This window comes from Corvus brachyrhynchos, unplaced genomic scaffold (assembly GCF_000691975.1).
Source record: "Corvus brachyrhynchos isolate BGI_N302 unplaced genomic scaffold, ASM69197v1 scaffold56, whole genome shotgun sequence".
NCBI lineage: Eukaryota > Metazoa > Chordata > Aves > Passeriformes > Corvidae > Corvus > Corvus brachyrhynchos.
Window position 1 is genome coordinate 2,567,630 of NW_008238664.1, and position 13,948 is coordinate 2,581,577.

The 13,948-nt window shown below is 41.0% G+C and overlaps 1 protein-coding gene across 2 annotated transcripts in view; it reads right to left on the bottom strand.

The window, feature by feature from the left end:
• LARGE1 (LARGE xylosyl- and glucuronyltransferase 1) overlaps positions 1–13,948 on the bottom strand; it is a 277,612-nt gene that overhangs the window by 143,169 nt on the left and 120,495 nt on the right. For both annotated transcript variants that reach the window (XM_008636395.2, XM_017737860.1), the window contains one exon: positions 4,647–4,948. In XM_008636395.2, the coding sequence (XP_008634617.1) occupies positions 4,647–4,948 (302 nt within the window). The remainder of the gene's footprint in view (positions 1–4,646; positions 4,949–13,948) is intronic.

The window sequence follows — 13,948 nt, forward strand, 5'->3', positions numbered from 1 at the left end:
AGCAGGAATTTGCACTGGACTCATTGGCATGGGTTGCTGTGGGTGCACTGATTCCTGATCCTGCACATACTGCCTCCTCTCTGATTGTCACCTGGTCCTTAGAAGGCTTTTGGAAGACCTATGATGGTTCCCCTCAGTGCCAATTAAAATCAAATTAACTGAGAACAGTTTCACCCTTGCTTTAAACATTTCACCTGAAGGCACTAGACCAGAGAGAAACATTTTAGGGTTTTTCCCAGAACAGCACTGTCATATACTGTCAACATTGTTTTATACTACCTACACTTGCCAGAAAAGCTCTCCTCAAAGCCGCTCTCTCTACCTTCCAACTGCCCCCCAAATCAGAGTTTATTCTGTCAAGTGCCTGCCCACATCTGTTCTCCTTTTACTAAATCAGTTTGTTTCAGAATTGAAAGCATGCATTCCTCGCTGTCTTCTAGTAGCTGCTGTTGCCTTGGATGCTGCCTGAGCCAGGACACAGTGAGAGCAGGACTTGCTACTCTTCTGAATGTTCTTTTCCAGCTCAGAGACACAGGCATCCATGTACCTTCTGCTCAGCCTCTCTGTGGTGTTTGATATTACGTATCACTTCTACTCCTGCCTGCAATCAGTTAAACAAAAGAGCAATAATCTGCAAAGAGAACAGAAATCTAGACCTTTTCTTTCCAAGTTTTTGCCTGCAGCATGCAGCAAGACTCAGCCTATTCCTCTCCTTTCTCTGATTCACTTTCCTCTCTCTCATTGTTTAACTGTTACAAAGTTAGTGGAAAAACAGATAAACCAAAATGAAGTAATCAACCTGAACTGTCTGCAGATGTTTGTATCCTAAGGGGAAAAATATTGTTTCCAGTTTTCTCCATGCTTGTTCCAAATGCATGTTTGGATTGAGAGCAGCTGGCTGTACCCAGATTCTGGCAAGATATGGCAATAATGGCTGGAAGAAGCACTTGATAGAACTTGCACCCTCCTGAGCATACTACTGTAAGCATCACCTCTCAGATAAAACTGTCACCTCTCTCAAACTCCTTTTTCCCATCTGCAGATGGCTGGAAGACAGTATCCCCCATCCCACCAGAACTGGCCACTGTGATTCACACAACCTCCTGACTCAGTGACTGCAGCTAACACCAAGGACTGAAGCCACATAACCAAAGAATGCTCCAACTTCCAAAACGAGAGTCAGCCTGCCTGTTTGGCTCATCATGTCCCTCCAAACTTCTCACACCAAGGCTCTGCATGCTACACTTGCCCCTTTACTGTTGGCATTTCATGATACTTTTAGATAATTCTAGTCACGCTCTAGCATGCATATTCAGAAGTCACTGCAGGACCAAACTGACTGCATTCAAAGTGTCCATCCTCCTACAGTGCTTTCTTTAAACTGAGTGATGGACGTGTTCACCACTTGCTGCAAGAGTCTGGACTCAGGTCATTCACTGGAGGTGCTTTTGGATAACGTAACTCATTGCAGCAACAAATGAAATGACGATACACCTGCTTTCCAGAGTCAAGGAATTCTTCCTCTGTTTATACACAGAGATATGAACAGGTAATCAAAACACTGTGGAAGTTCATCACATCATTCTCCCTACAGGCTGAGGATCAGGGACACAAACTGAACTATTTTTAATTGTAAATAGTTTAGGAAGCACTCAGGCCTAGGTGCTTCAAGGCACTCAGGGAAGCTAAGCTTCTGTAGGAAAGGGAGTTTAAGTCATACTAGGTGCATGCTAACACAGTTCAGAAACCCTTACTTCAGCCACTACAGACCAGGACAAACTGTTTCTAAAAGCAGTGTTTCATGTTCTGGGATGATATGAATGTGAAGAAAATATCCAAAACCACACAAAGAGCTGGGCATTAGATCCCATACCAATGAGGAATAAACAGTGCCTAGATGAGCATACGTAATAACTTTTCCTCCTTGGGCTACTTTTTGGAATCATGAAATAATGAGTTTTAAAAACTCGTATTAGTCCTCATAGCTAAAAATAATCTTTGGTAAGACATTTCATACTTCAATAATTTTCCAGTAGGCTTTCCACTGTAGATATTTAATCCATCATAAATAATCATTGAACGTGATTAAGAGATATTACAAGTATGTAACAAAATGTTTGTGTTTGTTTCCACGTTTGTTTTTTTTTTCCAGTGGCAGATAACATCTGCTTCACATGTGTTACACTGCTGAAGTTGGTGAGGGCCTGTTCTAGATGGCTGTGGAGAACTACACACTTAACCCTATTGAACAACACTGTTGAGGAACAGTAACAATACAAATATGCCTCTAAAAATGCTTCAAATGCTAAGTATTTTGCTAAGCCACTAAATGCTACACTGCTAATTATCCATTTCCTAATGTATAATCTCTTTCAAAAATATTTATAAATGCACACTTAATTCAAGTAAATGCTCAGTTTATGGAGGCACAAGCTGGAAAGATACTGGGATAACACTGTAAGAAAGAGGCATATAATTTTGTTAGCTTTCACTGCCATTATACTCTCCTTCTGAAGCCTGTTGTTGGTGCTGACATTTGCATAAGGACTACGCTTACTTTTATTTCCAAGGTTTGTGTTAGAATTGTCTACCACTGGGAAGTCATGACAGGCATCTGCTCCCTCCCGGGAGAAGCCCCTTGTCTTGGGTGGCTGATTTTTTCTTGCAGTATAATGCTGGTCCATTTTACAGTATCAGAAGAGTTCTCCTGTGATGCAACAGAGTAGGAAGCTGTGGCTGGAATGCAACAAACCCACAGCTATTTGATATAGATCACAATTATTATCACACAGATTATGCTTTATCAGAGATTTAATGTTCTTTCTTTGTAACTGCATTTTCAAACATTTTAATCACCATTAAAGACCATCCCAAATTAGATTCTAAAATGTTATCATCAGTAAATCTCTAAGAACAGACTCAATGAAATGAACAACCTATTCCTAGCATACTTAGTCTCCCCTAGAGCCACAGTCTTCTTCTTAAGAACCCTTGTTTTTCACTATCCAATTTGTTGACTCTTGCTGTGATTTATCCCAGGGTCAAAAGCTAAAAAATTTTGTTTACACATCTGAAATGCTGAAAAAAACCACAGAGTGAATGGCGTCAAGATGCCCCTCACACAAACACAGGACCAGAATCTACACTAATAGGATAAATGATGAGACCCTTGGCAAATCTGATAATAGGGAAGTTTAATTTTAACTTCCATTGCTGTAACTGAATTACTGAGTGAATTCCTTAAGAAAAGAGTAAGCAGTTGAGTTCAAAAATAGTGTGAGGTGAGATAGGGGGATGACAAATAATGTGAGATTTTGTATTTTATATAAGCATTGCCTCCAGCAGAGAGCTAAACCCCACTGAGCAAGTAAACTCATTGGCAAAACACGTTATAAACTGTAAGGCCACTTAAACTATCCCTACTTCAAGCTACTATTTTTGTGTCCCAGATTGGTTGGTACATTGAACAACCAAGAACGGAGATTCAGCTCATCACTCCTTGATATAATAATAAGGGAAAAGTGAGGTTTGCTGATTGATGGTCTGATTAAAAGAAATGCCAAAAATCTCACAGTGAGGAAAATCAGACCCTCATTATCTGGAGGAGAGAAAATGAAAAACAAAAACCTCCTTTTCCCCCTCCTTATGATAATGTTGCTTCCTTTTTTCTACACTGATGGACAAAAATATCCAACTGGAAAGCAGTAATTCATTTTCAAACTGTATTTGATATTTTCCCATTGAATAGAGTTTATCTGAACAGATAATTAGGATTTCTTTTTCCTCTCCCACTGATTTTCTTTCAACTTCTATCTTCCAAGTGGCAGAAAGCAAGATAAAAGGTGATAGGGTATTACCCTCTTTGTAGAAATAAATGGAGGAAGTTATTTTTGATAACTTTATCAGCTGGGATTGGCACAAGGCCTTTAAGCAAGACTTTCTGGTTTCGATCTATCCATATTTGGACCTGTCATCATTCAGACATCTGACAGTATCTGGATGACATCCACAAAAGTACTGACATAAAATGGGGAAAACCAAACCAAACCAACTGCACCAAAACTTAGAAGCAGATCTCCCGTTCCCTGCAGCCAAGCCCACTGCTTGTGCACGGCTCGCACAAAACACCTGCTCCCACAGTAACATCCAGATACACTCCTGAAAGTGAGTCAAAAGCACAGGCTGGCTCCATGAGCCACAATTTAATTAATCATAAATCCTGAACTGTTCCAATATAGGCACAGAAACAAAGAAATAAGCCTTTCTAAGCACTCTGGAGACATTATTATTTATAACACACGGGGTCAGTTTGCCACAGGTCTTTATCAGCAGAGCTGCAGTGAAGTCAGCTAGAAACAAGGCTTTGATTTGTCAAGGCTTGTGTCCAGGTCTGGGGACACAAGAACGAAAAAGACAAAAAGGTGTGATGAAACAATAATTCAGAAGATATTCCGAGGATTAAATGTGTTAAAGGTTTTTTTAAAAAGAATAATAAAAACTTATCTGCAATGTTACATGCAGTAGACCTTTAAGAGGCTGGTTTTGGAGAAAAAGGTTTCAGGGGGAAGGAGACAGGGATGTGCAGTGTCCTTATAGGATCAAATCTACCACGCTTTGTTTCTGGCAGGTTCCTTTTGTTTCTTTACCTCACACTTTTCCACCGCTGGCTGCTGGCCGCACTCGGAGCTGTTCCCCGCCACGATGCCGGCCCGCAGGCTCTCGCTGTCGCCCGTGCCCTCTTCCATGGAGTAGGTTTTGGAGTGGTTGCCGCGGTGGTGCGCGGGGCCTCGGCTCTGCGCCAGGCTGAGCTGCTTGCGCAGCACGCGGTTCTCCTCCTCCACCTCCCGCATGCGCACTTCCAGGCTCTCGCGCTCCCGCTGGCTCGACGCCGTGTACCGAGGGCTGTGGGGCTGGGACTCCAGTGGGGACAGCGACACTGGCTTCCCATCTGCACGACAAGGAAACACAGCGCTCCTGTCAGAACATGCTCGAAGCTGCATTTCCCTTGAACGTCGGCGTTGTGAGGCAGGGACGTGTTTCAAATATGGCCATGTTTTAGGCAGACTTGGCACTTCCAGGCCATGCCTAAGTGCACAGTAAACTCAGACAAACACTGAAGTTCTACGAGCTACAGGTCCTACTAATTTTAAAACCACACTAAAAGATAAGCATGTGTTTCTTCGTTCTCATAGGGCTGCCTGCCAGTCTCCAGTCTGGGAAGACAGTCAAGAACATGAGGATTTAATTCAATGACAATTAATATACAGTTAAATATATTTTAGAAATGTATGCAAGATGAAATAATTTTTCTATTCCCACTTCCTCCACAGTCAAATGACAGCATTTTGGCAAGCATTTCGTGCCAAACAGTAGCCCCAGCTGATTCACATGTGAGGAACAGATGGGTTTTACTCAGCAACATAGTATTATGTGCTTGCTGAGAAATAAGAAGTTCAGGATAGAAATGTTCAATACACATGTGGGTCAAATTCTGGAAAGTATTTTGGCTTAAATAGACTCAAGGGAATTTTGAAAAAAGTAAAAAGGTTCAATTCAACACCTTCAACTAAAAAGCTGTAAACCAGAAATATGAAATTGGTATTTTCTTTGCTCAAGTAAGCATCAAAAATGAGCTGAAGTATAAACCAGGGAAGTTACGGGAAACCAGGGTCCACAACCAAAGCAACACATTCTACCATCACTTCTCAGTACATTATTGCTACCAAATTTCAAAGGAGCAAATAGGGATGCAGCAGATGTGTTTTCAAAGGAGACACATTTTCACCTAATTTTAATAAAGCTAGAAGTATATACACCGAGACTACAAATTCTCGAAAGCTGGTAAAACCCCTTCACCCTAAACTACTGCTCAAAAATGTTCAAACAAAATCAAATTGAAGCAAAGCAAAAGACAGTGAGAGTTATCCACAGCATCATAAATAGCAAGAAATTCCTTTGCAGTGATGATATGTATCTTGTACTAAAGTATTTCTCCGACATAACTTTCTACTTGCATGTATTAAATCACAGAATTATAGAATTGTAAGGTTGAAAAAAACCTCTTAAGGTCATTGAGTCCAACTGTTAATCCAGCACCAACATGTTCATCATTAAACCATGTCCATATCCACGTTTTTTGAATATTCAAGGAATTGTGGTGTCACCATTTCCCCAAACAGCCTATTCCAGTGCTTGACCACCTTTTCCATTAAGTCATTTTTCCTAATATTCAACAAAATCTCCAGTGGCACAACTTGAAGTCAATTCATTTCATCCTGTCACTGGTTGCCTGTGAGAAGAGGACAACCCTCACCTGGGCCGCACCCTCCTTTCAGGCAGATGTAGACAGCAATAAGGTCTCCCCCTGAGCCTCCATTTCTCCACGGTAAAGCCCCCAGCTCCCTCAGCTGCTCCTCACAGGACTTATGCTCCAGACCCTTCCTCAGCTTCACAGCCCTTCTCTGGATATGATCCAGCACCTCAATGTCCAGAACTGAGCACAGGATTCAAGGTGTGGCCTCACCAGTGCTAAGTACAGGGGCATGTTTGCTATTTAATGATTTTTCCAGTGCACAGAGTCCCTTTGGTTTTATGAAACAAAAACCAGCCTGGTGGTTTATAAAAGGGAAATCATGCAGTTATTGTTTAGAAGTTCTCCCTAACAACCACATTTTTCACCTACCAACTCAAAACTATCTCCCTGCTACAAAGATCTGTTCATTGCTTGTTCTTCATTGTTTCACATTTACAGGAATGATGAGCAGTCCTCTAAACTGAGTTCATGAAAAAAACAGCTGTAGAAATCAAAACCTCAATTCTAATTTACATTTTTGAGTTATACAGGTATACATACCTCCTGTTAAGTATATAAATCATTATCTTGATTTTTATCATCATTTGGATAGAATATCTTGCATTCTCTTCCAGACTATCTCCTACAAAAATTGTGTAATTTATTATTTTTACCATTAGCAAAGGTTATGGATAAATCTGAGCCTGAAAAATGTCTCAAAACACACTCTGGGGTTTGGCCACTGATACCTTGAAACTTGAATGCTCCAGCAAATAGTTATTAAAATTAAATAAGATATTTGAAAAGCCTGAAAACAATGGATGCAACAATAGAGGACATAAAGAACAGAGCCATGTTCCAATTAGACATGCAAGAGAATTCTGAGTTATCTTTCCCCACCAAGCTTAGAAGGCATGGAACTGAAGTTGCCTTATTTCTGCTGATGCTCAAGCTAGGAAAACTAAGACTCATTTGGTTGTGATTCTATTGTATCCCTGTTACTGGACAGCAAGAGTGTATTGTGTAGACACTCTAAGGTAAAAAGAAAAACACAACCTGTGTTATCATCAGATACACAATTACAATGCAAATCTAGCCAAAGACTTCACTGGGAATCATAACTCCTCACTTGGTGCTTATCCAGCTGACACAGATGTTACTCATCGCTTCCTATCCTTGTCACTGAATTCTGCTACCTTCAAATAATTACCAGAAAAGGTAGCAAGATATGGAAGTAAATCTCAGAACAACCTTCATCAAAATTTCAAAATATGGAAAAAAATTAAATGTATCATTAGCTATGCTATGGACATAAATCAATGGGTCATAAACGCTGCTTTGCCAAAATTAAAAGGGTTGTTTTTATCTTTTAGAAGAAGATACCATTTTGTACATCTGAACAATTGCAGGTACATCCATCAGAAAAGTTCAACTGTTTCTATACAGTATTTAGAAGAAACAGCATAGTTTGAGAAAGGGACTGAAAGAAAATGTCACCTCACTGCCTCAGACTGGAAGTTGCAGCAGCTAACGAGACCAGCCCAGCGTTTACGTAGCCTTGGCTTTAAATGCCAGTAACTCCACTACTGTAGTAAATATTTCTGCTGCTATGTAAAAGGAGTAAGGAAATCCTGTCAGGAATTAAACAACTAGCTGGCTTCTTCATCTGAAATGTACAACTAGTTCAAATGCATTAATTTACTACAGAAATTATCTATGTTTTGTTACAAGTTACAAAGTCCAAGATATTTTCTGGATTTATCTCCTCAGGGTTCATACAGGTGGAAAAGTCATGTTTAGTTACTAATATTGCTCACTATTCTCAGGGGTGTCATAATGTATTTGGTATATCTGCATATCCCAACTCTCTGCTGCAAATAATAATGTGACAATTCCAGGACCCATTTGATATAAAATTATAAAACCAAAAGTGAACAGTTTGATCTTAATACTCAGAAATAAAGTAATATTTTTCATAAATTCAGAGATTGTATAACTCAAAATTCCTCCCCATATGAGGCTGGCAAGGCTGATGGCAAGATACTACTTGATTTAATTCTATTATCATACTGGACACGTGAATACACAGACATGGCAAAATGCCTCTGGGGAGCTACAGCCTAGTACCTTGTCGCTCTTGGGGCGGTCACGTCACACATGGACAGTGCCTCAGATAAAGTGCAAAAAGCCGTTTATTAAACAAAGCAGCCTCTTTTATACACTTATTGTATGTTGTCATTTGTGTTACAAATTCATTGGCTGCTAAGCTACTACAATATACTTACTGGCTACTACTAACTAAAACATACATTCATTGGCTACCTACGGCATAAGCGTTCAAGCATTCAGAAAAATAACAGGTGCAGATACGTTGCTGTTCCTCTCCTCCTGTTGTTTAACTTCCATGCTTCTGTTTATACTATATTCTCATGGATAAAAACTAACTGCTTTTCTTCTCATGGGCTTTTCTCACGAATAGAAGTTAACCATGTCCAAATTAAGGTCTGTGAAGCCTGCAGACCTGCTGTCGGCCTCAACAGTACATAAACAGCAACACACACTACCTTAATTCCCTTCCTAGAATTCTCCAAGGTAGTGCAAGGACTGTGTGTTTCATCTCACCTGTGAAGAAGGAGTAAGTGGATTAATGCTAGGGACCACTGATGTCTGATTGTGTGTGTTGCTTGGTAGAAGAGTTAAACTGATTGCACTGCACTTGAATTTTATAGTTTATAGTAACTGGCAGAGTGCTCTGAGCTGGTGTCTAGGCACTTTTTATCTAATCTAAATCAAAATAAAATAACATAGCACATAACGAGGTCTGTGTGACTTTGGGACTGAAGATCTCCCAGGGAACACTACAAGGAACATTACTGTGCTCTGAAGCAAGCAGTACACTTTTGAATGGTGTAATAACTAATAATAAAGCTATTATTTTTTATTCTTCATTTGGGGTTCTTGCTCTATTTTTGGACTTTGGTAGTTTCAGATTTAATTTTTTTTTCCCTGTGTCAAGCCTTTTACTTCACACTTGTGCTAATGCAACTGTACCGACAAAGACCTGCAAAATTCCTCTGTCCACAAAACAAAACCCAAACACAAAGCTGAATAATTATTTCATGGTTGACATCAGTCAATGACTTATCATCACACTAGGTCCAACAATTCAGAAAACTTGACAATATGTAAGTTCTGGATATATGAAATCACATGGATTTAAGGCAACAGATTTCATTAATGCTTACTTAAGCAGAGTGCTTTAGGACACTGGACAAAATAAAGCCATCAGAAAGCAATCCAGCATAGTTCACTTGAAAGGAGATGGACTGAAGCAGTGGCATTTTCTTTCTTACATATAAAACCTACAGGATAGGCATTAAAACACAGTTCCTTGTTTTGTTGTTATCAGATTTGGAGAGTCCAGAAAAGGACCCACTGGCATTGGAAAGTTGCTGGGGGAAGAGCCACAGAGAAAAAAGAAAAGTTTATCCAAGTGTTAACTGGGTAAGGGAGAAAGAAGCAGAGCGTAGGGAAGCAAAATTTTCTGTGATTCAGAGAAGAAAACTGCAGAAGTAGGGGTCCCAAGTTTTTTGGACAATCCTGAGCTAAAATGCTTACAATTGTGTTAGAAACTATCTGAGGCCCACAAATTTATGGAGCATGTTTTGGGAGGATTTTTAAAAACTTTTTACATTTCGTTTGCTAGCAAGCACAAACTACTTGCTTTTTGGCATCTTTACAAGGTCTAGAGGTTTCCATGTGTTTCAGCTATTATTCACCCCCTGCCTAACAGCATGAAATGCCTTTAAAATGAACTAACTGATGGCAGTGAACTCTAGGCTGCTTCTTAGGTTAGAGGAAGTTACGCTGCCCAGAGACAGCATTTCAGTCTATCTGACTACAGGTACAAGCTATTTCTCCATTTCATGAACATTCGTTCACATTTGAAAATTTACATTATCTGCCCCCACTCTGAAGACTAGCAGTATAACAATTTTAATGAAAAGCCAATATTTTCAGAAAGAAATGGGATAGCAGGCAACCACCCCCATGACTTTCCCTCTGCGAAGGCCACAAAATCATTTCAAGTTCATTGCACTATTATTTTTTCCCACATAAAGACCATTTTGGAGAACTCCATGGACCTTAAGGGAAAAAAAAAGACGACTGCAGTCAGGACTACAAAGACATAAAAGCCTGGTGTAAGCAGATAAACTATCCGTTCTATTCTGGAGTTCTAGCTCAATTTTAATCACCTAACACCTTAATACTCCATGCACTTCTGCTCAGCTGGCTGCTCTGGTACGTCCTGGCTATATGAGCAGCTATGCATTAATTCCTTTCTGCTAACACTTTGGTACTTTTAGATATGTGCCTCCATGAGTAGGTGCTAAAGCATCCCAAAGTGCTTATTCTCACACTTACCAAGGCGGTTTTTTTCTCCAACAACTTTTTGTCCAACACTGTAGTGTGATCTCAACTAGAAGTAGAAAACCTTGCCCAAACAACCATTTTAACAGTGAAACATAGTCCAAGCAATTTACTTCAGGTCTGTGAACACAGAACTTCATCCAAACATGATATGAGACAATTACAAGCTCATGCTTTTCAAGTGTCAGAGGCAGAAAGTTTAACACTGAAAGATGTCACAGTAAAAGCACTGAAGGCTGATGTCCACTAGACAGAGACAGCACAAGAAATAACAACGAAGCCTTTTCATGCAGTCCAAACAAGTTTCCTCAGCTCTGACAGAGGAACTTCTCCCATCAGCATTAAGTCCTTCTCAGGATTTGGCACAGACAATGTATGTGTTAAATTACATGTTATTTAGTTAGGAGAGACTGTTTACACTGGAAATGCCAATCAACCATCAGGCCTGGACTTAGTCAATAGTAATTGCACTTAGGAACTTCAGCGTGTTCTTTAAGTACTAAATTTGTGTTCAATTCTACTGCTGTTAAGGGTACTTAAGGACACATTAACATGGTTTATTGAACCCAAATCTGAACCATTCAATTCCACTGCAGGCCAGCCTTACGTAAAGAATCATGTTATTGCCTGCTGTTCATACGCAGGGAAATAACCTTCTCAGTGTCCTTTCCTTGAACAAAATAGCCCTCTACAACCAGTGGATTCAGAAATTAAACTTATCACCCACAAAAAACCTTCACCCCCAGAACATCAGACTTGCAAAGTGCATTGAGTTTGCTTCACCAGGTTTTGACAGCAGAGGGGCTCCAGGGATGGCCTCTGTGTGAAGCTTCTGGAAGCTTTCCCCATGTCCTAGAGAGCCAATGCCAGAGGGCTCCAAGATGGACCTGCTGCTGGCCAAGGCTGAGCCCATCAGAAACACTGGTCACCTATAGGGTGACCATAAAGAAGGGGCAGGAAGTTACTACACAGAAGCAATTGTAGCCAGAGAGGAGAAGAGTGAAAATACAGGAGAGGAAAACTTTGCAGGCACCAAGGTCAGTGAAGAAGGGAGGTGCTCCAGGCACCAGAGCTAAGATTCCCCTGCAGCTGTGGGAAGACCATGGTGAGGCAGCTGTGGCCCTGCAGCCCATGGAGGTCCATAGATCCACGTGGAGGACCATATACCAGAGCAGGTGGATGCCCAAGGGAGGCTGTAACCCTATGGGGAAGGCCACACTGGAGCAGGCTTGCTGGCAGGATTTGTGACCCCTGTGTAGGGGTGTCACCCTGGAGCAGTGTATTCCTGAAGGACTGCACCCCAAGGGATGGACCCATGCTGCATCAATTTGGGAAGAACTGCAGCCCATGGGAAGAACTCCCTTTGAAGAAGTTTGTGGAGGACTGCCTCCCATGGAAGGGACTCCATGTTGAAACAGAGAAAGAGCGTGCGGAGGAAGGAGGTGCAGAGACCACATGTGATGAACTGACCACAATCCCATTTCCTGTTTCCCTGCACCGTTACAAGGAAACAAGGAGGGAAAATCAGGAATAAATTTAATTTGGGAAGAAGGTGGGAAATAAAGTGCGTTTGTTAGACTGGGTTTTATTTCTCATTACCCTACTGTCATTTGATTGATAATAAATAAAATTAATTTTCCTGGGTTGAGTCTGTTTTGCCTGTGACAGTAATTGGTGAATGACCTCTTTCTGTTCTTGTCTTGACCCATGTGCTCTTCATTATATTTCCTCTCCTCTGCACAGCTCAGGAGGGAAAACGAAAGAGCAGCTTTGGTGGGCACTTGGTGTCCAGCCAGGGTCAACCAGCCACTGAAGTCAAACACTTAAAAGTTTGGAAATGTGAAAATAATAATCTCCTGTTCAATCTATGCTGTCATCCCCTTGTGTCTGCTGACAGGATCATTAACTGCATGATCACCACTTTGTTTCCAAAGACTATCAGCATCACTGTGTGCATAGGATGGATGGCGACCACAGCTATTTAGCAGGTTGCTTCAGCTCATCATTCTGTTTGTGACCATACATACATATCCTGCTATGAAAAAAAGACTTACTTATTCCCTCACTGGTCTATGACGCTCATTGCTATATACTTTAATGCAGCACAGGGATCAGTAACCTATTTTTCAAAGTTATTTAAAGGAAAGGTGGTACTATCAGTCCCTCTTTTACAGTCAAGCAAGACGTTTTGGAGTCATTAACACTCACAGAAAATACCAGTTTTGGATGCACAGCTGAGATGGATCTGATACAGTTTTTCAACAAATAATCACCTTTCCTGCACTACAGTTTTTTCAAAAGACAGCTACACATGCAACAGTATACGCTTAACACTTCTGTAATGCAGGAGTCTGCAAGCTGGAAATCCAGGAAATGTGGGGAAAAGTACTTAGCAGCAACTTGCAATGTCTTTTTCTTATGAACACCATGTAATGAACTCGGTGGTAGAGACAGAAACAATTTCTCAGAGCAAATTCGACTTCATAAATTACAAAGTTGTCCCTGCCTTGCTCATGACATGACTTCCAGTCTCTTAAATTAACTAAATGGAGTGCTGCAAGAACCACTTTCACTGCAGAGCTGCATTTGCTCTGCACGTAAAATGATGAAGGGGCTGTGTTTCAGAAAGGGTTTGCAGTTGTACCATCAGTGATGGCATCGTGCTGCATAACTACAGAGAGCTGTTTATGTGCTGGCTGAGCAAATGCAGTTCTGACTGGGATGCTCTAATAGGGATAATAGGGATGGTAAACAGGGAAGGACACCAGGTAAAGAAAAAGCACTTCTGGGATTCCTCCCCCCTTGCGTGGGGTCCTCCTCCCCTGGAGTAGAGGCATGGCCTACGGGGTATACCTACTCCCTGGTCAATCCCGCTCCCCATTGGTTGTTTTGTGTTCCCCTGTGGGGGCAAGAACCCTCGGGTCCCGTGATTGCAACAGTTCCTCGGCAGATCCTCAGCCATGTGGCTGGGGGAACAAACAATGTCTAAAGCATGTTGCAGGAGACATCCCTGCAACAAAGCACATAGCAACAGAATGCAGGAAGAAACAGGGCAAGAAAATCTAAACATAAACATCCTTCTTGGAAACAGATGTGGCTTTTTTTAATAGTATGCTTTTTTCAAAAGAAATATTGGCTCATTAGCTAATTATGAATGTTGACTCATTAGCATATTCAAAACAAGGGCCCATAAGTCTTAAAATATTTGTTCATTTCCTTGCCTAG